Below are 27,149 nucleotides of genomic sequence, written 5' to 3'. Positions count from 1 at the left end.
TTGAGATCTCAATTCATTACATAGGGGAAATGTGAGATAGAAATAAAGTTGTTGTCAACGACACATTTGCAAATGCAGTAGCTACTAACATTACCAACAGTAATGGGGATCATGAACCTAAATCTATTAATGAATGTCAATATAGAAGTGATTGACCAAAATGAAAAAAGATTATCACAATAGAAATAAACTTTCTATTAAAAAGGGAAGTTTTTGGACTTGTAGTCCAGACACCAGAATATGTCCAACCCGTTGGACACAAATGGGTATTTGTGCGCAACCGAAATAAAAAAAAATGAAATTACTCGATATAAAGCAAGACTTGTGACACAAGATTTCTTACAGAAATCTGGAATTGATTATGAGGAGACATATTCTCCCGTAATGGATGGAATCATTTTCATATTCCTAATTGGGTTAGCGGTCACTGAATGACTGAGCATGCGTCTTATGGATGTAGTAACAACATACCTATATGGATCATTGGATAATGAAATTTATACGAAAATCCCTAAAGAATTTGAATTCCCTGAAGCAAAACCCAAAAAATTATATTCAGTAAAACTTCAACGTCCCTTATATGGATTAAAACAATCTAGACGCATGTGGTATAATCGATTAAGTGAGTACCTTTTGAAAAAGGATTTATAAATGATCCAATTTGTCCATGTTTTTTTATTAAAAGATCAGAATCCGGATTTGCTATAATTGTTATTTATGTTGATGATTTGAATTTAATTGGGACTCCTAAAAAGCTCACTAAAACTATCAACTTTTTAATGGCGGAATTTGAGACAAAAGATTTGGGAAAGACAAAATATTGTCTTGGCCTACAGATTGAAGATATAAATTGTGAAATTCTTGTTCATCAATTTAAATATATAGAAAAGGTATTGATGCAATTCTATATAGACAAAGTTCATTCTTTGGGATCTTCAATTATGGTGCGATCACTTGATGTTAAGAAAGATCAATTTCAACCTCATGATGAGGGGGAGAAATTACTTAGTCCTGGAGTATCATATTTAAGTGTTATCAGCTCTTTGATGTATTTGTCCAATTATACAAGACCCAACATTACATTTTCTGTAAATTTACTAGTAAGATATATCTCTGCTCCTACTCGGTGATACTGGAATGGAATTAAACACATTCTACGCTATTTGAGAGGTACAACTAATTTGGGTCTATTCTACTCATTTAATTCCAAATCTAAACTAGTAGCATATGCAGATGCTGAATATCTATCTGATCTTCACAATGCTAAATCTCAAACTAGATATGTATTTCTTTATGGAAGAACTGTTATATCTTGGAAATCAGTAAAGCGGGCAATTATAGTAACATCTTCCAATCATTCTGAAATACTAGCTATCCATGAAACTAGTAGAGAATGTGTGTGGATCAAATTAATGATTTCTTATATCTAAGAAAATTGTGGTATTCAATCAATCAAAATAGTATTCCAACAATTTTATATGAAGACAATGTCACATGTATAGCTCAACTGAGAGAAGGATACATAAAGGGTGACAAAACGAAACACATCTCTCTAAAATTTTTCTATACACATTAACTCCAAAAGAATGGTGATACAAGTGTTTAATAAATCCGATCAAGTTATAATCTAACAGATTAATTCACCAAAACTTTGTCTATAACAATATTCAAGAAATTGGTTCATCTCATTGGAATGAGACATCTTAAAGATCTTGACAGATGAAGTTAATATATGAGTAACCAAGGGGAAGTGTTATAAATAATGTAGTGGTTGTCCCTATGTTCCATGCCCATCACTCACTCATCTCACATTTCTAGTATCCTCATAATAAGTGTCTCATGTGGATGACCCCATCCCCCATTATGGATGTATGGATGGTTGTGCTATTCCTCTCACTCACCCATCACCCATCTAATTCTTTGAATAATAAAATGAAAAACTTGCTCCACCACACGACTAAGGAGCAGATTGAGATGAAGATGGCACTTGTAGTAGAGAAATAAGAAAGTAACGGAAAGAAAGACGAGAGATATAAAAGAAAATGAGAAGGATATACAAAATCAGATCCATATCATATTATAATTCCTCTTAAATAGTGAAACTTTGATTCCATCCGCTCGTGAAGTATGTACATCCGAACCATGTAAAAGTTTCTATTGTCTCCATTTATTTTTCTATTATTTTTTTACATCTTTTATAACACATCACATTTTTTTTCTACTAGTTAATAATATGGTAAAAAAAAAAAGTCATGTATATTTATTTTTCAAGATGTTGTTATCCTAATTTTGGACCACCCACAACATGTTTAACATTCCTATATTTACTTATAAATTCTTACATTAAGAGCTAATTTGAATCAAGAATATTTTTTCATTATATTTTCTCTACATCAAATATCATTAAAAAAATTTATTCTAATGATTAAAATTCTATTTAACAGATAAATATTGTGTGTATGTGTGTGTGTGTGTGTGTGCACGCGCGCGCGCATATTCCTTTGCATTTTCATTTCTCCAATATTTTTCAAGTTCTAGGCGATCTTAAAGGTTAACATTTACATTATTTGCTTGTGTTGGTATATTTAGGAACTCACTTAGCTGATGGATAACATCATTAGGGAAGAACATCAATTGCTTCCAGGACATTTTTTCCCCCTCAACATGGTCTTTGATACATAGCAACAATTTAAACCAAAGGGAATAAGCCAAGAGTTTAGATGAATATTATGGAAAGGAAAAAACCCAAGAGCTTTTACATATGAAAATGAGATTACCATCAACAAAAGGATTCATCTTTGATGACGATTACATAATACAATATTATAAAGAAATAAAAAATAAAATGGGATCAAAAATAAGGATGCAACATCCATTGAGTAGAATAAATATTAATACAAGTGAGAATATGAAATCAAAACTTTAATATGTTTATCTAAATTTTAAAATCACAAATACTTAGCTAACCAAGGAATCTCCTTGCTGCCTTTCAATGCAAATGCAACATCGTCACTGCCATGAAGCAAAAATAAAATTGGTTAAAACAAAATGCTGCTCAAGTATGCAAGGAAAAAGGAAAAATATGCCCTGTGAGAAGTGATCAACATTATGGTTTAATTACAGGCTGCCACATAATATCTTGCATTTTTACCATGTTTAACAGCACCCATTACCAAAAGTAAAGGGTAAGGAGAGATGGTAAAACCAGAACAGAGATAATTGTTTTCAGGAACATAAGAAAACTAACCTTGGAAAATTGAGCTGCAATTTTTGCAACCTGTGTCTTGCTCCCGCTTCACAGATAATGATTCTGCATTCACCCAACTTACAGCTGCCCAAAATCATCCATGATGAAGAAAAGTTTTTTAGTATTTCCGTTTGTATAAAGATTGAAATTTTTATCATCAGTGTGCTATATGCACTGCTCATACTTTTATATTGTAAACCAAACTGAAACAAAAATCGTTCATTTTTGTGATCCATGGCATTTAAAAGCACATAAATATATTGTTAAAAAACAGAATCGCACAAAACATCAATGAGGGAAAAAACAGTTCAATATAAAAAAGACAGCATGATCAAAAATAATAATAATTAAAAAAAATCTTGTTCACACATTTGAAGTTGGATACACTCATTTCAAATGCTTTCATAAAGCAAAATATGATTACTATAAATGGCTATACAAGGGCAATGGAGCAGCCCTGTGGCTAGGGTGCTGACCAGCAACCCTATTATAGGCCACTGGCCCAGGTTCAACTCCTCCCTGGACCTTTCTCCCTCCCCTTCCCCTGCACAATCTAACAAATTTAAAAATAAAAAAAAAAAATGGCTATACAAAGCATACAAATGATAATTGATTTCTCTGTGCCTTCCAGAGGCTTGTGCTTCAATAGACTCTTCAAGTTCAAATAGCTTGTTTAAGTACCCAATTTAACTCGGTCACAACCCAACGTATGGCCGCAATGAGATGTCCAAAATGCATTTCAGAAGAGCCATTACTGGATAGAATACTCATTCATGTTTCACCTTATTAATACTTTTAGCTTACCCAACTTTCAGGAGTGTATCCCACCCAGGAAATGCTACTCCATTGCTCGTACAGAGACATGAAACTACAATTGCCAACTGCAACAAGTTCACCAAAGAAAAACTGTAATTAGTTTACAAGAAACACCCACATACAAAATGCTTGGTTTTATATATCGAGCATTTCTAAAAGAATATATATGATTAAATGGATGTACTGAACTAAATGCACTACTAGTATCAGATATGCTTCAGCAATGCTCAGTCTTCCAGTGGCCAGCAATTACAATCTTCATTCTATATTGTTCTTCTTTTAAAAAGAGAAAAATAATGAGTCTAAAATAAGTCTAAGATCTCCCAACTAACCCTCCGAGAGACAAGCAAAACGTGCAGTGATGAAACCCAAGCATTCGCAAGTAGCTTCTTGCCATGACTTCACAAACAATGCATTGGGTTCAACCAAAACCTCCCAGCAAGGAGACTTACAAAACATGTGATGCCACCATTCCTAATTAATGGGGGGAAGAAAATTGTGCACGAATGAATGAAAAAGCCAACAACCTCCAATTATTTTTCCAGCATTTTGATGAATGCTGGCAAAAAAAGATATTTCCTCCCTCGTAAAGTATGGCCTTCAGGTTCAGTGTCAGATATCAAAGACTAGAATTCAAAATGTCAGCAGACCAGCAACAAAAATAACAGACAAAACAGGGGAAACTTGACAAGCTGACCTTTTCAAAGGTAGTTTCACCCATTCCGGTTTTATAAAGCTCATGCACCATAGCTGTCAAGAATATTTTACTAAATTTGCAACAACTTTTCATTACCTGTAATAAAAGAAGGAATATTCTGTTAATAAATCACAACTGCAATGATGCAGACATCATCCTTCATCACTATATCCTCTTCCTTTCTATTATGCATAGATATTTGGTTGTGCTCTACATCAACATTTCAAAGCACATGATTGAACATATGGTTAAATTTTTACACACTTGAATATGAGGTGCCTGGAACATTTCCTGTATTGCTGCTTCAACCTCCGCCATACCAACAAGGGCTCTACCTGTGTTGCAGCAAAATGGTGATCCATTAAGCGAGAACTGCCTATTAGGGGCAAGCACGAAATATTTCTTGAGAGACAAAATGCTAATTTTGGAAGCTAAAGATGATGGCTGTATTCTGTTCGATCAATTATAAATATTCAGTAGGGCAGAATAAAATATATGAAAGATGGTATAAAAAGGAATATGTAACAAAAAAATAACGCATCTTGCCATAAGCAAAGCAAATATCAGAAATTTTGAATACTACACAGTATCGATTGTTGCATGGTTGTCATACTCTTAACATATTATATGTAATGCCTCTGCTCACACTCCCCTCCCCAAACCCCTTTTGGCATTGCAACAAATAAATAAATTTAAGTACAAGGTGAAATCTGGAAAATATATATATATATACATTTAAAAAGTTCTGTAGCCTTATAATTATTTTTCAAAAATACCGACAGTGCCACATGATTACTTAAGCACCAGCTACACAAATGGCTGTCAAACATGCACATAACCTTCATTTGTCATGTTTGCATGATTTGCCAAAGCCTACAACTGAGGTCAGCTGAAATAATAAATCAAGTCTACCTTAGAAGAAAGTGCTTGGAATCAGGAGCAAAGTCCGTATTTTTTTCAAGTACACTTCGCAATATGATGTAGAACAGCAACAGAACTTTACAATAGAGGGAGAATTGAGAGAATTATAGAAGTGAAACAGAGAGGGGAAACAAAAAGAAATAAGAAAGGAGAGGGAAATAGATGCTGCATGCGGAATGCAGGGTTAGAACAGAGAACAGCGAGAGAGTGAACAGAGAGAGACAGGAGACTTAGATACAGAAGAGAGAACAAAGAAGAGGCAGGCTGATGAGAGAGAGAGAGAGAGAGAGAAAGGGAGGGAAACTGAAAGTACAATCTGATTCAAACAACAACCATCCAAGCAACTTACAAACCAGAATTTATACCAACTACTTCTAACACATATTTACATAAATACCCCAATAAAACATGAACTTGCACAATACAAAGGAGAAACTAATACAAGCACAATGTCCCAAATCTGCACCTAAAATAATTGTGCTAACAAGATGTAGGCAGTCTTCCATCATACTCCCCTGGCTGAAAATAATTCTGCTCTGTAGAGTGTCACTATAACTGTAACCCTAACAACTGACAAGTGCTCTCATAGACAGCATCCATAGTAAGCCATGTAGCATCTGAAGCAAAACGACTTCCCCACTGAACCAAGTATCGTTGAAAACCACCATAAGGAGACGTCATGAACTCATAATTCAAAATAGACTCTACCATCTCTTGTGGCTGAGAAATAGGAAGCTGAGGCATAAGCACCAAATGGCAAAGCAAAAGGTGCAGTGCCTCAGTAAGGAGTCAAATGTTCCACATTCAAATCTGAAATAATGGTCAAATGAGTAGGCAAATTAAGTAAATATGCATTAGTTCCAAGTTTCTTAAGGATGGAGAAAGGGCCAAAGGCATGGGCATGGAGCTTTTTAAATGGATTTCTACATCCAGGCCTAACGTGAACCATGACACTGTTGCCTACATTAAAGTCTCTAGCTCTATGATGCACATTTGCATCAAGTTTGTAATCCATATTACTCATGGCAAGTTTTCGCCTAACCTTTGTACGCAACTCATGAATGTGATGAACAAGAATCAATAAGCTCTAAAAAACAGGCATCTGGTGGCAAAGGAACAAGATCAATGGATGTGCAAGGTTTGTAATCAAACACACATTGATGTAGGACAAGATGCAAGACCATGGGAAGATCCATGTTGGAGACTACTAAAGAAGAATTGGATTGATAATTGTTGGGTTTAGTTGGTAGTTTATTATGTGTTTAGTATTAGTTAGTATAGGATTATGTGTATTTGGGGGTTGTTTGTAATATTTGTGTGATGTAGGGGTTTGTTTGTAATTCATGTTGTTTTAGGGAAATACGTGTAATTTGATGTGTGTAGAGGTCTTATAAATAGTGTGTGAAAGCCATGTTGTAGACAGGTAGTTGTTGATGAATTTGAATTGAAGTTAAACGTGAGTTTTCCCCCTGGTACCTCTCTCCTCCCTTTCCCTTTCTTCCCCTCTTCTAATTTCTGTATGGCTGCAGAAGCTTGATGCTGCCCCTGAATCATTTGATATCAGAGCCAAACTTCGATCTCCATTCTCCCACTTCAATCCCCTCCCCATCTTCCCCTTCTCTCCTCTTCTGCCCTGTTTCTCGCGCCCCCCCCCCCCCCCCTCCTTCATCTACTCTTCTTCTAATTTTCTCTCCTTATTCTCTCAATTCTCTCTCTTTTTCTGATTGCTTCTCTTCTTCTTCTCTTTTTTCTGTTCTGATCTCTTGCTCCGTCCCTAATTCTCTGCTGCCCAGCAGCCTTCTGTCTTCTTCCTTCTTCTCTGTTCTCTTCTTCTTCTCCTTCTCCTCTTTAATTCTCTCCCATAACTCTCTCAACTCACTCTAATTTCTGAATTCTGTTGCTGACTCTTGGCAGCTTCTGTCCAGCAACTCCCTCCAATCTTCCATCTTCTTCTCTCCTTCAGTTTTTTTAATACTCTCTCTCTCTCTCTCTCTATTTCTTATTTCTGAATTTCAGCTAAAAAGAAAAAAGAAAAAAACCGAAAAAGCAGTTCAGCAGTTTCTGAACAAATTCCAAAATTCCAGTCGTATTCCCATTTGTTCAAAGACCACTTTCCAGCCACCATCCTGCTCTCTCTCTCCCTCTCTCTGAATTTCAGTTAAAAAAAAATAAAAAAGAAAAAAACCAAAAAGCAGTTCCACAGTTTCTGAACAAATTCCAAAATTCCAGTCGTGTCCCCATTTGTTCAAACACCACTTTCCAGCCACCATCCTGCAACACCACCCATTACATTAAAAACAGAAACCTTCAAAACCCTTCCCCTCAAAATTGCATCACCATCTGCCCAGTCATGTGGCACCACATGCCTGCAAAACATGCTCCAGCCACCGGCACTTTGAAAACCCTAATCTCCTGTACTTTTCTCATCACACCACCAACACCACTATACTCCCCATCCCTTGATCTCCCTTCGCCCCAAAACTCATTACCAGAAAGTTGCCGCCAGTGGCTCACGTGCCGGTGACCTGTGAGTGAGACTCTGCCCGAGTTTCTCCTGGTTCCAGTTTTGCGAGAATTTGCTCCAGCCATGATATTTTGGGATTTCTCCACAATATTTTGATCTGCAAGGAGATATTTTGCCTGTGGACACAACATATTGCAAGCAAGGGAGATAATTTGGCACGAAACCCCAGAAATTGTCACTGCCAGCATTGGAAATCAGGTTTACTGCTGCACTTTGTGATTTTAAGTGAATATGTTTCAAAGCAGCACTAGAATCAAGACTACATGTGAATTGAAGAAGGTTCTTGACAAATTCGGAGTCAAATTTGATGTTTTGCACAATTAGATTGAGAATCAAGGGCACATTGTGTTAAAGGACTGTTGGTGATATAAAGCTGCAGTATGTATATGTATATGTATAAATTCAGCAACACGGTGACAAATTATAGGAAAAAGGGAATGCCAATTGCCAAACTTTGAGCTCCATTTCAAGCTTTTCAAAACCTTTCTCAAATGCAAGGAAAAGGTTTGCAAAGTCATCATTGATGGAACATGTCCAATGAATGTGGTTTCCATAAATGGGATCACTTGAATGCAGCTTCATCCAGAGCCTCACCCAGAGACTTATGTGATATCTTGGGTTGATAACTCTACATGTTTGCAATGATGTAGGGGTAGCATCAAGGTTGTGCAGCCATGGAGAAATTAGAAGAGGAAGAAAGGGGAAGGGAGGAGAGAAATACAATGGGGAAAACTCACGTTCAATTTCAATTCAAATTCATCAACAACTAACTGTGTACAACATGTGATGAGAATTGACAAGCACCACTAAAGGATCCATTGCAAGTTCCAGATGGGCCAATCACAAGGACAAGAGCTAAGAAGATCAAGGAAGCGATGTAAGGATTGGCGCAATCCATTACAACGGGTGACGACATAGCCTAGTGTTTAGTGTAGACTTTTTATTTCAATAAGTATAGGCATGTGAGCCTATTTTATATTTATTAGTTATAGGTTTTTAGGGTTACGTTATTTGAATTTGAATTTGAATTAAATTAAATAATTTGAATTTGAATTGAATTTGAATTAATTAATTTGAGTTGATTTGATTTGAATTTGAATTTAAATTTAATTGGAGGGGTTTATAAATAGACTTGTAGCCACATTCTACAAAAAAATGACATTGAATAAAAATGTGAGGTTTTGTTTCTTCTATTGGTTCTTCAGAGAACTTGTGAACTTATCAAGGATTTCTTTCTTGTGGCGTTCAAATTTTATACCTTTAGTTCGTGATTTAATTATAATCATTGGGTCAAGGTTTGTTACTTTATACCTTTGGTTCATGATTAAGTTATAATCATTGGGTCAGGGTTTGTTACTTTATACTTTCGGTTCACGTTTCATTTATAAACATTGGGTCGGAGTTTCCTATCAAAAATCTGAATTTTAGCTTTCTTGGGCAAGCATTCCAACATTGTTTGCTGGGTCTCAACGCGTGTCGATTGAGGTTCGCATCAACATGGCTTTCACCCACTATTCACACACTACACATCAAATTACGCATATCCCTATAACAACATGAATTACATACAAACCCCTACATTACACAAATATTACAAACGATCCCCAAATACACATAATCCTATACTAATTAATACTAAACACATAATAATCTACTAACTAAACCCAACAATTATCAATCACCAATTCTTCTTAAGTAGTCTCCAACATAGATCTTCCCAAGGTCTTGCTTCTTGTCCTACACACACTCAAAAGGACTCTTATTCGTGGACCTATTCACAAATTTATTATTAGCAAACTCACCAGTAGGTAGCATCAAGTCCCAATTTCCCTGTTTTTCTTCCACTACACACCTAAGTAGGCCACTAAGACCACAATTCACAACCTCAGTCTAACCATCAATTTGGGGGCCACGAGTAGAAGAAACATCAAGTAAATCCCACAAATTTTTGAAAGTGTCTTCCGAAAGTAACTAGAGAACTTGATATCCCTATCAAACACCATGGAAGTTGACAACCCATGCAATTTGATGATCCCTTTATAGAATAATTTAGCCAAATCGGATGCATCAGAATTCAGAAGTCTTACTACCTGGGATAAATGTGCCATCTTGGAAAAACTATTAACAACAACAAATATGGAATATGTCCCGGAACTGTTGCAAGGAGTCCAAGAACAAAATCCGTACTTAAGTCTCTCAAGGTATGTTTGGTAATGGAAGAGGAGACCAAAGTAGTCTCTCCTAGACTTGGCTAAATGATAGATACAACACTGAGACACTATCCTAGAAACATCCCCCTTAAAGGAAGGCCAATAAAGCCCATCCTCAACTAACACAATGGATTTATCCCTTCCTAGATTACCAGCAAAACGTTCAAAATGCAATTTTCCCAAACTAAGAGATCCCTTATAAGGAATGCATAACCTAGTATCTCTAAATAGGAGTCCCTCGCAGACAATGAAATTTACAAACGATGGCCCTCATTCATCTCCTTAAAGATAAGCCCAAAATCTGGACAAGTAGAATACCCATCCTTTCAATGACTTCAGTTCTCATGATATGGAGAATAACTCATGCCATCAGCCGCCTTATTCTCAAGATCAGAACAATGTTTAATACCCAACCAGCATGTTTCGCACTAAACTACTTCTCTTGAGCTCAAATATCACAAAAAAAAGTGGTCAAAAAAGAGTGCAAAATCTTGGGATAACTAGTAATATGTCCAATGTTGAAAGCCTCTCATAACAGCATAAAACTCTTCATTATACATGCTATATCCCTCTTAGAATTTGAGAGTTTTTCACTAAGAAATGTTATAGTGTGTCCCTCCTGACTTAGAACCCTCCCATATACCTACCCCAGACGCATCACAAGCCAACCCAAAGGGAGTAGTAAAGTAAAGATGCCAAAGTGCAGAATCACCTTCTGCTTGACATCTCTAAAAGCTTTAGGAGCTAGGGGGGGTCCAATGAAACTCCCCTGACTTCAAACACCCAGTGATGGGAGCCATGATGGTGCCAAAAAGGCTTATGGATGGCCTATGGAAAGTAACTACGCCATGAAAGCTACAAACCTCAATAAAAGTTCTAGGCTTAGGCTACTCTCTAATGGCTCTAAGCTTATCAGGATAGTAGCTATTCCCTGATCCTGATGCACTTCTTGAACTTTGCAAATAACTTGGCTTTCCTCAAAAGGTACAAAGACCTCATGAAATTGTATCAAGTGCTCCTCCCTAGTCTTACTCTAGACTAGTATAACAATGAAATAGAACATTAGGAATTTTCATATGAATTGACTTCAAAACATGTCATAACTCTCATAAAAGTGTTGGGAGCTATGGAGATCCAAAGGGCATGACCAGGCACTTAAAATAGACCATCCTAGGTCTTAAAGGCCATTTTCCACACATTTCCATATCCATCATGAAGGTCAATCTTGGAGTACTAACTAGAGACAACTTCCTCAAGTATAGGTAAAGGGAACCTATACTTGATGGTAATTTTATTGATAATTCTACCCATTCACGCAAATCCTCCAAGCTCCATCCTTTCAAAGTTGGAAGAATTGTTACTATAGAGGATAAATGCTATGTTTCACAATGTCTTTGTCACGGAGTTCTCCTACCTACCTATTCAAATCAGCATGCTCTTCAAGTTCATCCTATATTATAGCAAATTAGGTAATTGTGAAGCTAGATGGAGATCTACGGCATACTAAATGTCTCGTATAGGTGGTAGCTCACTAGTTAACTTATTGGGAACTACATCATAGAACTCAACTAATAGCTCTCCTGCCTCTGGTGGATATTCACATGGAAACTCTTGATCCTCACAAAAAACTTATTAAGCAACAATTGCTAAAATACACCTATTTTCTAAGCACTCTCGTTCAAAAGCCTAAAGATCTACCAAGTGACTGCTTCTCTGAACTAGGATTTGAAGAGCATTCTTATCTCTAAGCTTGGAGTCCTTAGGAGTGAGCTTGATAGGGATCAAAATGATCTTGTTATCTTTATGCCTACACAAATAAGTGGTTTCCCTACTATGATTGGTTACATCATGATCAAATAACCATGGATGCCCTAATAGGACATGAGCAACATCCATAGGGAGTACATCATAGTAAACATTATCCTTATAAACTCCAATTTGGATGGGTATAAGGCACCTCTCAGTGACACATAGATTTGTCCAATTTTTACCTAATTCACTCTAAAAGGATGAAGGTGTTGTTCTCTTTTAAGGTTCAATCTTCCTAGAGCAGCTTCCTTTTTTTTTTTTTTTTTGGGTAAAAGAGGGCGGCACCTCCTAACTTTATTAGAAAACCCCTCACTTATGGCGGCACCTCCTAGAGCAGCTTTAGAAATCGCATTCATGCTAATATTCTCATCAATAACTAGCTTGCATGTCCTATCTCCAAATCAAAAATGAAAGTGTAGAAAATAGTGGTCCATTTGCACTTTTCACACCTAACCTCACTAACCCTCCTCAAATTCATCAACGAGCTCACACCTATCCTAAGTACTCAACAGAATCCACAACCAAATCTTCACAATCAAGCATGACATCAATGCAACACTAAAGCTAAGGCTCGTTGGGAACAAGGGGCAGCAATGTGACATCTAGCTACTAGCCTGAGGAATACAAGACCCGCTAGAGCAAACAAACATATGATGGGACTCTATTTGCTTCACAAAACTCTCTATAAGCGTAAAGGGAGGGATGATAGACCTAGACTAAGGAAAGGGTTTGAAATGATGAGGCTCACTCAACGAAGATGAAGATCTATAAGGAATCTTGAGGTATTTTTTTATGGCAAGAACTATACAATAAGTTGCCTCTAAAGACTTAGGTAAAAACAATTCAACCTCTTTCCTAACATCCTCCTTAAGATCATTGATGGACCTAGTCATAGTTGATGCATGACCTCAACAATACAAAGCCTAAGCACTAACCCCTCAAATTGCTCAATATAGCTTACTACGGTACCACTCAAAAGTAATCCTCCAGCACTCCTACCCAATCAAAAAAGGAATTTGGGTCCAATTTCCATCATAGGTATGCACATCTATCTTCATTCATTTTGAAGCATCTCCATAGTCATACTGATCATGTCTAGGGGGAATGCGAACATGCCTAGGGTTAGGTTGGTACCCTAAATTGTCAAACTCCTCAAAGTTACCTTCCACAAATCTAGACTTCAGATTAAACTGATGATGGAGGGACTATACTGGTCTAATGGTCTGTTTTGAAGTCCGACTCATCTTATTAGGTGCTACAAGAACTCTTGGAGTAGAAAGAATGCCCTAGGCTAAAATTAATTGTTCTAAGCCATCTACCAAACAACTTTATGGCCTGGGGAAACTGCATGATGTACTCTAATTTTTGGCCCACCGCATCCTGAAGAATGTACCCAAATAGACAAAGGGAATCAATTGTGCAAGTTCACCAGGAACGGGTTCAATGTTTTTGTTGGTAGCCATGCGTAATGCAATAAGGTACAATGATAATACGGAAGACTAAACTTGACTACAAGTGATATGAATCCTAAATTACCATGATGCACATACATGAAGCTATTGAACATGATGCATATATATTGACATGGTCCTAACTCCTATATAATATGACAAGAAGTATGGGTATGAACAAGGATTCAAGCAATGAATTAGCTACAAGAATTCAAAATACAAAGGGCAGACTTTTTTTTAAATGGTAACAAGAAACTTGGAATTATGCAAATTACTATTTTTTTCTAATCAGGCAAACATTAATCAAAATGAATTGGAAATTTTGTTACCTCACTAAAGATCCTGAACACAAATTGCGATAACTATCAAGTTTTCAGCATAGTCGCACAATGTCTCAACTCCCATTTCCACAAATCCTCAAAAACAGCTTTGAAACAGCACCAAATAAGTCTAAATCCAATGTTAGCTTTGTAATTATCCTCCGAAAACATGCATCATGCGCTAACGCCTGATTTTCCTCATACCACGCAGCTGGAAGCAATATCTCATGAGTCAGGAAAATACATGAGAAATTCAGCAACTCCCTTGCGTGTTGCCGGCGCATGGGCCGCCAACAAGGCTCTTCTAGCAATGAAATTTCAGGTGGTGGCAGATCAGGGCTGGGGAGTTGAGTGGTGGTGGTGGTGTGTCAAGAGAAGAATGGCAAACCTGAGATTTCAGAAGCACCTTCAGGTGGTGTGTGGGCCACATCCCTTGTTGGGTGAAGGTGAAATTGTAAGAGAGGTGTTTTCAGTGGTGTCTGTCTGTGGTGGTGTAGGAGGTGCGAGAATTTCTGCCTGTAAGTTAGGGTTTCAAAATCAAGGGCATGACCATGATTTTTTATTTTCTGGCAAGGACCAGTGTCTGCTTGGTGATCAGGTTTGCTCTGACACCGATTTGATGCGACAGCATTAGAACTTTAGAAACAATTGAGAGAATTATAAGAGAAACAAAGAGAGGAGAGAAGAGGAAATAAGAAAGGGGAGGGAAATAGATGCTGCAGGCAGATTGCAGAGATTAGATTAACTAAGAACCACTAATGGGTTGTTATCATCAAAATACGACAATTAGGATCATGTAGCTACTTAGGCTAACAATCTCCCCCTTTTAGATGATGGCAAACCATTGGTGTTCTCATAGGATATAATTGTAAGCTCACCCTTAATTTATGCATATTGTTAAATAAGATGAAATTTTTCTCCCCCAGATATGCATATAAGTCATAATTAAAACATTTAACTAGATCCTTTATATCCATTGGAGCTATAGCATACAATTATACAAACTGGGAAAGTTCATTTTATATTACAACAAATAACAAATAAACTGAACTTTCATTAAAATAGATTAAGTGACAAATCTTAATTTTCATTAATTAAAAATGTTTTAAACATCACTACAGATTTTTACTTAATACACCCACCTATAGTACCCAACCTATAACACCAACCTTCTTCTCCCCCTTTGATCATCATCAAAAAGAGAGGAACTATTCTTTTAGCTTAAAAAAGCTTTTGGTGATAAGAGACATGTTCTCCCGATTAAAAAGCTTTTGGTGATAGGAAGTTCTTTGGTTCAATTTGGGATACAAAAGCTATGTGGTTGCATCCACTCTTAAGGTGTGATCTAGTGCTAACTCCTCTAGATGGATTCCCTATGATGAGATCAATTTGATGATTTTTGATAAATTTCCGAGCTTTAAGAAGCTGAAAATAATGAAAGTTGGATCATGGCTATGCATGGTGAACTTAATCAATTTGAAAGAAACAAAGTATGGGAACTAGCCCCAAAACCCAAAAATACTTCCATAATTGGTACAAAATGGGTATTTAGGAATATAAGAAAGATGAAAATGGTAATGTAGTAAGAAATAAAGCAAGACTAGTTGCACAAGGGTACAATCAACAAGAGGGTATTGATTATGATGAAACATATGCCCCGGTAGCTAGACTAGAAGCTATAAGAATGCTACTTGCCTTTGCTTGCTACAAGGATTTTAAGTAATTTCAAATGGACGTCAAAAGTGTTTTTCTCAATGGGTACATAAACGAAGAAGATTATGTTAAACAACCCCCTGGATTTGAGAACAATGTATATCCTGATTATGTATTCAAACTCTCCAAAGCACTTTATGGATTAAAACAAGCACCAAGAGCGTGGTATGATCGGTTAAGTAAATATCTCTTGGAAAATGGATTTTCAAGAGGACAAATTGACACTACTCTATTCTTAAAACACAAAGAGGATGACATGCTAATAGTGTAGATTTACATAGAAGATATCATTTTCGGACCTACATTTTTATTTGTTTTACTCTTATAACAAATGGATTGAAAGCACTTGGCTAGGATTACTCTATGGAAGATAATGTGCAGAAAGTTCTTCGATCATTACCGGAGTCATGGCACACCAAATCAACAACAATCGAAGAAGCAAAGGATCTCTCCAAGGTAACCTTGGATGAGTTGATCAGGTCCCTCATGACCTATGAGATCAAAAAAGAAAAATACAACACTTGAGCAAGAAAGGCCCAAAAAGACAACAGGTATCACCTTAAAGTCAACGACCTAGAAAGAAATAGTTGAGGAAGAGGAGAGTGATAGTGAAGATGAAGTTGCTCTACTCACGAAAAGATTCAAAAGAAATCTACAGAACAAGAAAACTGGAAAGCAAAAAGGAAAGGGGGAAGCCAGTAAAAATGATAGCATGAAATGCTATAATTGCAAGAAAGTCGGGCATTAGATGGCTAATAGTCCTCAGTTCAAAAACAAAGGCAACTATTGACAGGGAGACAACCAGAAGTACAAAGCCATGAATGCCACGGTGTGGGACGAATTAGAAGGATGTTCAACAGATGAAGAAGTTGAAGAAGAAGCAACTCACGTTTGCCTCATGACAGAGAATGAAGAGGAGGTAAGATCTAATGACGATTATGCTCCTTCATTTGATGAATTAAGAGATACTTGTAGAAAATTGTATGATGAATTAGTAGTGATCAAAAGAAAAAATAAGCATCTTGAAGAAAAACACTCAAAATATAAACAAAAGGAAATATGTCTTTGTTCCATGTTAAAAGAATAAAATGCCTCTTTCAAAATAAAAAATGAGGAGCTTATTAAAATGCTCAAGAAGATCATGAACTTTTCAAAAGAAAGTTGAAAACATGAAAAATCAAATTGATAAGAGTTTAGAAGAAAATATGATCTTGAAAAATAAAATTGAGGATCACTGTAAAACTATTTATAAATTCACTATTGGAAAAGAAAACTTTGACAAATTATTAGGAGCTCAAAGAATTGGAATTTACAAAGAAGGTTTAGGTTATGGTTTATCCTCATATAAATCTATTGGCTTAGCTAACCTATGTGTCAAAAGAAGTTCTCTACCAAATGAATACACTGCACCTAAACTAAACCCTTTGCATGTAGATAAAACTTGTTTATATTGTGAAAGAAAAGGACATATTCGCTACACTTGTCCTTTTAGAGGTAATAGAGGAAAAAGAAAGTAAGTACAAATGGGTTATTAAGTAGACTAACACCCTAGGACCCAAGAAAGAATGGGTACCGAAACATGTTACTTAATTCTGTTTTGTAGGTATGCTTGAAGACCACATCCAAGAGAAATAAGTGGCGAAATCACACAGATATGGGTTTTGTGCAAAGATCAAGCAAACATTCTCATAATCAAAGATCAAGTGGACAATCAAATAGGCAAATATCAAGAGGACACTCAAATGGAAGAGCTCGAGCACATACCAATGGAAGCTAATGTAGAAACATATGTAATGGTAAGTGTTAGAGGTAGTATTTGCTATAACCCTCGTAGTTTTGTTTCACACATGTTTATTGAGTAAGAGTTGAGTAAATTGCATGTCCATACTAGTTTGTAAGAGTACATAGGATATCACTAAGTCATAAGTTTAATACTAATGGTTTTCAAAGACAAAACAAAGAGTTTTATAAAAAAATCCTTTACTCAAACGTATTTTTATATGGGACAAGTTTTCAATCATATTAGTAATATAATCATTTAAAAGCTTGGTCCTGGTTGGGTTTAAAACCTCAGTTATGCACCTCTCAAATTTCCTGAACACCCTTCAGTATTTGGAGCATAATTTTTGCTAGAAAACACCAAAAAGCGCAATCTTGGTATCTACAAAAAGTTAAGAAAAAATCCCACAACTTTCATGTTGAAAACTTTCATTGATTTGGGTAATCAGTCGACAGTTTGGGGTAAACAGTCAACAGTTTCAGGCAGAATGTCGCCCAAATGAAACAGTCGACTGATTGAGGTAATTAGTCGACTAATTGCGGTAAACAATCGACTAATTAGGTTAAACAGTCGATGGTTTGTGTCGGGATTCAAGCCTCAACGGCTAGTTTTCAAAGTAAACAATTATATTAAAAGTCTAACGGCCATAAAAAGGCTAGTACTCCACTTTGCCTATAAATACAAGTCCAAACACTTGTTTAAAGATTGATCTTAGTAATTAACATTTAGTGATTATCATTCACAAGCACTTTGCACTTAGTTCATCATTCCAATGCTCAAAATCTCTCTTGCTCCTTATACTTGTATGATTCATTACTTGAGAGATTAGTGTGAGGATTTTGATTGTATTAAATATCAGCTCATTCAAGGAGCATTGTCTTTGTATTTCATCTTCTTGTTGCAAAGGGTTCTTGGTGAACCGAGTTGCGAAGGGTTCTTGGTGAACCATGGTTGTAGGTTCTTGGTGAACCAAATTGCAAGGACTTTTGGTGAACCTTGTGGCTCTTTATGAACGAAAGGGATTGATTCCCGTGTGAAGGCTCTTGGTGAGCGCTAAGAGATTTGTTCCCTTGTTGTGTAAAGGCTTCTCCGCCGGTGAAGGAGGTTGATAGTGAATTGAGAATCCTTGAGTGTGTCTCAAGGCATGGACGTAGGCAAGGGGCTAAACCACGTTAATATCGTTTGTCAAGCTTCTCTTCCCTATACTCTTTGATTTACGTCTTGTGCATGATTTATGTTCTTTATATTGTGATATAATTGCTTGTATCTTGCCAAAAATTATTATTTTGTAGAGGAAAGCCTAAATATGCAAAAGAGTCCATTCACCCCCCCCCCCCTCCCTAGACTCTACTCTAAGGCCAACAGAGTGAAGAAAAGAGAGAGACGGAAAGAGAATTAGATACAATACAGAGAAAGGAAGAAGAAAGGGACTAAAGGGCGGGCTGCACAAGAGAGAGAGAGAGAGAGAGAGAGAGAGAGAGAGAAGCTGAAATTATAATTTGATTCAAACAACCACCATCCAAGTAACTTATATTAAAACCCCAATAAAATAGGAAATTACACAATACGAAAGAAAATATAATACAAACACAATTTCCTATATCTAGGGCTAGAATAAGTGTGCCAAATGGGCAGCCTAAAAGATGTAGGCAGTCCTCCATCACAATGGTAGTAATATCTTCCTGTGTACACAATTGTAGTAATATCTTCCTGTTTACTGATAATTGGCATCCTTTTGAACCTCTTATTGACATATATTTGGTCCCCAGATCTATAATGAGTTTTTTTCTCCCTTTAAAAGCAAAAGTCGTCTGAATCATTAGAATTGGGATTTGGTCTTGGCCTAGAAGAATGTCCAGTGTCTGTGAAGGCAACTCAAGAAATTCTAGACATCTCTTGGGACGTTGTAAGAGAGAAAGGCCCTGTTGTTCCTTGGACAGATTCCTCTAGTTTAAACACTGTATTCCAAGGCAAGGCTTTATTTTGTGGTTGGCTGTTTGAATTATCGGACAACATAGCAAAATGGAATTTGCTTTAGACCAGCACCAGCAATGTTTCTTTTGCAAGGCTGAAATAGAATCAAGAAGTCACTTGTTTTTTCAATATTGATATTCAAAATGGATATATGAAAAAGCTGCTTGTACTCTATAATTTCCTAATCCCATTGTCATCTGGGAGGAGCTGGAAAGGCTCATCAGTTTGAATTCTAGCCCTAAAGCAGATTTGTGCTACATCCCTTTTGCTTCAAGTGTTTATCACATTTGGAGGAGCAAAGAAAAGAATTTTTGAAAACATTGCTTTTAATTAGTGACACTGTAATCTTTTATATTGCAGACGATGTTAACCGTAAGATTTCTGGTACAAGATTTGGAAGATCCTAAGTTGTAATCTGTACAATTTCCCTTTTGGGCTAATATATTTCTTCTTACCTTCTTCTAAGAAAAAAGTCTACCTCGTCATCAATTGATGCATAAAATATGAGAAGTGAAATCATTATATAACATCTCTAGACCATTAACATTTTTTGTTTTATAAATGGGATACACCTCATATACTCTTAATATAATAAATAAAAAAATAAAATAAAAATTCATATGGCAAAAGCAAGCAATCATCCAAGAGTAGTTGAAGATGTGACCAAAACCAAATTCAAAGTGATATACTCATTTTATTAAGCCCCCGTTTGGAAGCACTTAAAAAAAGTGCTTATAGTACTTATAACTTAAAATAAACACTTTCACAAAAAAAAAAAAATGTGGTGTTGGACTCGTACAGTCGTACTACAACAAACACTTATTGCAAAAAATGCTTTTCCAAAACTACTTTTTTGAGAACTATTTAAGTGAATTTTGAGAAGCAATCTAAAATAACTTTTTAGCCACTTATAAGAAGCATTGTTCATAATTGTCGTCAATTTTGTAAACATAAGCAAATTTAGTGGCTATTTTATAATTTTAAAAATACATTATAAGATAATCATATATTGTTTTATTATGTATTATAATATATTAATTATTAATGAAACACAATTCAATTCTAGAATGAAGAAGAAGAATCATCTATTAATTTAAACTAGTTTTAAAAATTAAAAACAATAATTTAATTAATAATATTATTTTAACATAAATTAATATGATAATCATATGTTATACTTAAAAATTAAGAACAAGATTAATCAAAATAATATTATATTATTTTTTAATATAATTATTGTTAATAAAAAATAATAATCTTATATTATTTTGTTAATAGAAAATATATAAATTTTAATCATAAATAATTAAAATAATTTTTAATGAAATTGTTAATTAAAAATATTAATATTTGTAATTTAAAATATCTTTAAAAATAATCATATAGTACCCTATAATAAAAGTAATCCAAATACCACTTATTTTAAACACAACCAAACACCACTAATAACTTTCAGCACCTTTCCAGTTCAATATTTATCATCGGAACTACTTAAATTCAACACTTTCTGAAAAGCACTTCTGCATAAGTGGTTCCATCTTTGAATGCACACAAAATATTGGATCATAAATGATGCTTTTGTTTGACATAAGAATCCAACCAAAGCATGATATAGCAATGATAACTCTGTTTGTCATACAAATGAATTCTAGCATAAAACTCATATCAAGATGGCAATAACATTCTAAAGAATATGCAGGAAGGCATAACATAGATAACATGACGATTAAACAATTGCTGAACATTCAAAGACAAATTTCAGCTTGAGATATTTTCTAATTTCAACAGATGAAGAACAAAATCAAGAGAAAATAAATAAATAAGCCAACCATTATCCAACTGCTGAAAATTCAAAGATAATTTCCAACTTGAGATCTTTCTAATCCCAACCAATAAATAACGAAATCTAGTGAAAAAAGAAATAATCTACCTGCAGATGCAGAATTGGAAAGAGAGCCTAGTTTCTTAATACAAAAATCTTTAAGTTCTGCTGCACGCCTACATATCTCTAGAGCGCGACGTGCATCTCCTGAAATAGCTGCTACCTGAATAACATACAAAATTGTCAAAGTGAAACTTAAAAAAATCCTAATAGTCCAATATGGAAAATGATTGTTGCTATGTGCAACATTTTAGCAAATCAAAAGGCAAGGACCAAAGGCCCAAAAGCAACTTCCATGATGAAAAGCATAGGACAAGACAACAACCTTTCTTGAAGCAAATTCTATAGCTTGTTTTTCAAATGCTTCAATTCCTCTAAGGCGACTTGAAATGATTTCCTGAAGTTGTTGGTAATTATAGGGTCCAAAGCAAACCCTTTGAATTCCCATACGGCTAGAAATGCGTGGAAGCAACTTCTCTGGAAGATCCATAGTATTTGCTATGCCTAAACAGAGAAGAGAATAACATAATTACCATCCATAAAACCACCAAATAAATAAATAAATAACTCCAGTAAAATTTTTAGTAGGAGATTATACAGCTGTGAAGAAAATTTCTACCTATCACAACCAATTTGGAATGTGGCTTAGTAGGCCAGTCAAGGATGTTATATAGAACCTGTTATAAGCAGGGGTAATGTATCTATTAGTTTCTGAGATTTACGGTCACTTTAAAAGCATGACTTCAAATTATTCACGGTAAATTTTTAAATCATGAAGCACATAGGTTACCGACTGATTTTTTGTTACAAGAAGATCAAGTTCATCGATTAGTAGAATACAAGGCCGATTATCCTCTTTGCCTACGCTGTTTACATCTGAAAATCGTGCATTCAACAAGTGGAGAGCCTTTTTCCAACCTACCCTATGTCCACTTAATGCTTCATATATAACCTGAGAAAAATTGGGGTAAAATTAATTGGGTAACGCAAGGATGAAGCCACAAAATGCAAATCATTTCGTTTAAAACCTTACCCTGTAAATATTTTCTGGCGAAGGCAATTTTAGACCATTAATCTCCACAAAACAGTAGGGTTTTATACTTCCTGCATCAACTTCAGACCTCAGATTCCTCATTACTGCAAGAACACTCATTGTCTGCAGTTTGTAGTAATTAAAAAGAACATATAAGTAACACCCATTTAAGAAGCAAACATATCTAAAGAACGAACAATCATTTAGAAATTATGTGAAAATATTTACTGTTGGAAGCCACTACATCATACCTTGCCAGTTCCAGGCACACCATGAACATAAAGGCAGCGTCCCAGACACTGATAATCACAGATGGCACCTTTTATAAATGCAGTTATCTCCTCCATTTCTCTGTACACAAACATATGTCCACTATTAGGAACCAATGTGCATAAAATGGAACCCAAAGTATTTCAATTCTCACGTACTTGTTTCTGCAAGGTTGGAAGTTGGGCAAAGTCGACAACATAAGTGTTGCTTTTGCTCTTTCAAGTTCAGTTGGCTTTTGGCATCTCACATGCGCTGGAATTTTTTTAGTCCCTATTTTCTGGAGTCCAAAGATCCATCCCTTCCTTGAGTTCTGTAATTAATTAGATAATTGATTAATATAATTTTCCAAGCAACCACAGCTAAAAGCCAGAGATAGAGATCAGTGCCCATACTGCAGCTAATTCATGAGCCGAGGAAGGTCTCATGACTAAATTTTTCATGTTCTGCTCTTCGCATGCCATGTCCTCTTCTGTATCAGATTCTGAATCCTTGCAAGAATTCCAATCTTCATCACTGTCAGGTTCTTCCTTATCCTACAAAACAAAGTAAACCCATTATAAATGCTAGATCTCGTTTGATTTCATAGATCCTGCAATCTGTCTTCTGAAATGCTCACCTCTTCACACTTATCAATATCTGCGAGACGCTTAAAACTCAGCCAATGTATGTCATATTCATATTCACATAGAAAGACATCATCCCCTTCATTGTTGGCCTTCGCAAAATCTTTTGGGTTCATGACATAACAATGCCTAAGAATGCATTCCATCTGCAGCAACGAATGTATTCACACACTTATCAGGTTTCAAGCCAAAGAGCCCCGCCTCTCTTAAAAATTTATTGAAGTTAAAATTATGAGAAAAGCAAGCAGAGAAAGAATTGTAACCAAAATAATTTATGCGATTTTTATAATCGTACTACATTAGCACTTACTTAACAGGCCTCAATTTGAGAAGCCCTACAACCCTTAAGGCATTGTAGTGGGGTTAAACTATGAGAATAATAACCAAATGCATTTACGTGGTTCCCTACCAAATCTGACAAGAAACTTACTAACAATAAGTTGAACCTCAGACACAATAAATATGATAATTATGTTGAAAAGGATCCCTATAAGCTGAACTAAAAACAGTGGTGTCTTAGGCCTTGTGACACTGCTTTTTGTTTCTCGATAGAACTGTAGCACCATACAGACATAGACTAAAAGCTCTTGAAACTTACAAGGCGAAAAGGTGCTCATAAGGCACATGACTTATGGCTCTGAATTATGTTATTTGGAAGTGTTAATCTCATAATAGACATTTTAATTATTTGGCATTAAAATCGCCTTTGTATATCTATGGAGGTTAAATGTAAGGACCTCTTACAGCCATCACAGGGATGTGAAGAGAAAATAAGTACTGCCATGAGTATTCAATGGATATAAGATCACCTGAATAGAGAAATTTTTACTCACTTATCACTTACCCTCTTTCTTTATGGTTTATGCTGGACATTCACAATAACAAATAAAAGATTTCCTATCAATAAAGGGTGGTCTGCTACCTGTCAACATAATTTTCCAGTCTTTACATATCACAACATGCCAAGAAAAGATAAGTTTAGAATGCTTTCAACAATAAATACAAAAATATGAGGTCGAGTGGAGCCATATGCTTAGAAGTTTAAGCCTGTGCATCTAAACTTGATGCTTCCCATTTGAGGACAAGCAATTTTAATTTTAAGAACCACAACTTATTCAGAATGTATAATTTTACCAGGTTTTAAAATCTTAGATGTTACTAAATGGTGTCATAAGGGTAAGGGTATGAAATTAGAGATGAAAAAGACAGCCGTATCCTTAAGAAATAAAGGTACATTTAAATTTCACATTCATTCTTCTCTAAATCAAGAACCACGTCACTAGCTTTCATAATATAATAATGTTATGTATTCTTCTCTTCTTGATAAATTTCTTCTTTTATCTTAAAAAATAATATTAGTCCAAATATATTTCAACTGAGGAAAACTTCACATATGTACAATGAATTCCAAATTCTGCATTGTCATTTAATCATATGCTTGCACCATCATAGAGAGAGAGAGAGAAATCTAGAGCACATATGCATTGATTAGTTATGAGTGCAATTTTAGAAATGTATTTGTGTTCATGAAGGAAAATTGCAGAAGTTACACTAGAAAAATAAAATAGGTTTCTGTTAAAGGTTCATCACATAATAATTCATTCAATGGGCACAAGAATTTTCCTTTAATTGGGGACACTTGACAATTGAAAGATTTCCAAGTAACCATTTTCCTCGAAAAGAAATGAAAATATAGAAAATGCAATTACAACAGGAAAGCATATATCACCTCAATATCAGCAAAATCATTGGTGCCATAAAGTTCCCTCCTCAGATTATGAGGTTGCCTTCCCGCTGCAGTCTCTTCGGGAATTATATACCAGCGCACCTTACACCAATACGTATTGTCCACCTCTTTCCATAGACTGCAAATCCCCAACAAATCAAGTTCCACCCACCACACACACAAACACATATGTTACATGAAAAATAACAATAGAATAATCAACAATGTAACTTGTATTTTGGTTTGGATGTGTGAACATTGAACCTTTCAATATGAGCAGCCCATAAATCACTACAAAGAAGCTTCTCTCTTGCTGATCTCATCAGCTTCTTCCCCTTCGGAGGCGTCGGAAACTCTATTGACTTGCCCATTTTTCGAGCTTCACAAAACTCACAAATCCAATCCCCTTCTGGAACCTCCTTCAGGGGTGGCTTCAAGCATTTCAAATGGAACCCACCCAAACAATCATCACACTCTATCATCACAGCCCTCCCAGCTTTAAAGCACGCTCGACACTCCTCGAGCTCAGGATCCTCCTCATCCGAGCTCACCCCTTCCCTCCTCCTCACATACACATCATCTCCAACCTCAAACTCACCTTGATCATACACAACCTTCTTATAATACACCCGCTTCTTCTTCTTCTCACCATTTACATTCCTCAAAATCCCACCCCTGGTTTTAACCACCTTTGCCTTGTCGCCTCTCTTTCTCTTCCTGGCATCGGATTGGTCAGGCGAGACTGGAGAGAACGAACACTTCAACCTCTCCCGCCTTCTAGCAGATACCGGGCTCTTTGTGGTGGAATTTTCGACATTATCATTTGCTTTTTCAGGAGTGTTTTGATTAAACCCCAGTGATATTTGTCGTCGCGATGATCTCCGAGGGGCTACGGTTTCTGGCGCAGGGATTCGCCTAGAGGATCGGCGAGGAGTTAGGCTTTGTGGGGTCGGCGGGACAATAGAGGCTGAAGGTGACATTTTGGGGTTTAATTGAGGGGGTTGCTTTAGTTTTCTTGAAGATTGTACGGTTGGTTTTTGTGGGGTTTCCGCCATGGCTGTGCAAACATCACCTGTTCCGTTGAGCAATGGCGAAGGACGACGACGTCGAGGAGGCGCCTGTGGTAGAGTCCACTTCTGCAGTGGCTCTTCCGCAGAGACTCGGGAAGCACTGAACCGCTTGGGGTCCTTAGGGTCCGCCCTTTACGAGCCAGGGCCAGGCCTAGGGTTGCTTGCTTGCTTGCTGCTAGGGGTCTACAAAAATTACCGAAAAACCAAAAATCGAATCGAAACTGAATCGAAACCATAAACAGTTCGATTTTTCGATTTTTGGTTTCGGTTGCGGTTTCCAAAAATAAAAATATTTGGTTTTGATTTCGGTTTTAGTTTCAGTTTTATGTTGAAACCGAACCGAAAAAAATCAAAAAACCGATTGATATAAGATATATATATATATATATATATATATATATATAATATGGATAGTAAAAATATAGCATGCAATATAGCCATATAGCCACTATAGAAAATAAAAATATTCAATAAATTTTTAAGAACTTTATGAAAAATAAAGGTTATTTTTGTTAAAAGAGCCCAATAAATTTTATTTTGTTAAAATTACGAGTCCCTATAAAAAATTGAAATGCTCAATATATTTTCAACAACTTTATGAAAAAATAAAGGTTATTTTTTTGGTAAAAAAAATCAGTTTAAAACCAAAAAACCGCAACCAAACCGCCACATTTTCGGTTTTCAATTAAAGCATAATTTCGGTTCAGTTTCAGTTCAGAAATCCCAAAACCGAAAATTTTGGTTTGATATTCGGTTCTGGCTAAAACCGAACCGCACCGAACCATGTACAGTCCTACTTGCTGCTACAGTTTCACAAGTTTATGCATGAGTTATGTTTGCAGGAGTTGTTATAAGGAAAGTTGTATGCTGTTCATTCATGTCGGTGTTTGGGAGATGGATTTGAGTCTTTTGATTTGAAATTATGTGTATCTAGATCAAAACGAATATATTTTTGTGTTCTACTGCATTTAAATTATCATAGATATTGACTTTTTGAATCTGATTCTTATTTTGATTTTAACAAATCATGGAATCTTATTTGTGTGTGTTAGTGAATGAACATGTTTATTTTTCTAAGCACAA

At 35.9% G+C, this 27,149-nt stretch overlaps 1 protein-coding gene and 1 non-coding gene across 2 annotated transcripts; both read right to left on the bottom strand.

Annotated features, from left to right (window-relative positions):
* Positions 1-2,704: 2,704 nt before the first annotated feature.
* Positions 2,705-26,215, bottom strand: LOC131161378 (origin of replication complex subunit 1B-like). The gene is made up of 16 exons (XM_058117114.1): positions 25,261-26,215; positions 25,000-25,135; positions 23,264-23,416; positions 23,040-23,180; positions 22,806-22,957; positions 22,629-22,728; positions 22,378-22,500; positions 22,135-22,296; positions 21,964-22,021; positions 21,670-21,848; positions 21,393-21,507; positions 5,025-5,095; positions 4,761-4,856; positions 4,052-4,128; positions 3,248-3,331; positions 2,705-3,012 (listed from the first exon to the last, which is right to left on the bottom strand). Exons 1-16 carry the CDS (start codon positions 26,049-26,051, stop codon positions 2,949-2,951), a joined length of 2,502 nt encoding a protein of 833 aa, XP_057973097.1. The 5' UTR covers positions 26,052-26,215; the 3' UTR covers positions 2,705-2,948.
* On the bottom strand, positions 23,279-23,356 carry LOC131163238 (small nucleolar RNA snoR28). The gene has a single exon (XR_009139013.1). It is a non-coding gene; the product is annotated as a small nucleolar RNA snoR28 (small nucleolar RNA).
* Positions 26,216-27,149: the final 934 nt, after the last annotated feature.

This window comes from Malania oleifera, chromosome 8 (assembly GCF_029873635.1).
Source record: "Malania oleifera isolate guangnan ecotype guangnan chromosome 8, ASM2987363v1, whole genome shotgun sequence".
Lineage (NCBI taxonomy): Eukaryota > Viridiplantae > Streptophyta > Magnoliopsida > Santalales > Ximeniaceae > Malania > Malania oleifera.
This window is presented reverse-complemented; position numbering and strand designations above follow the sequence as displayed.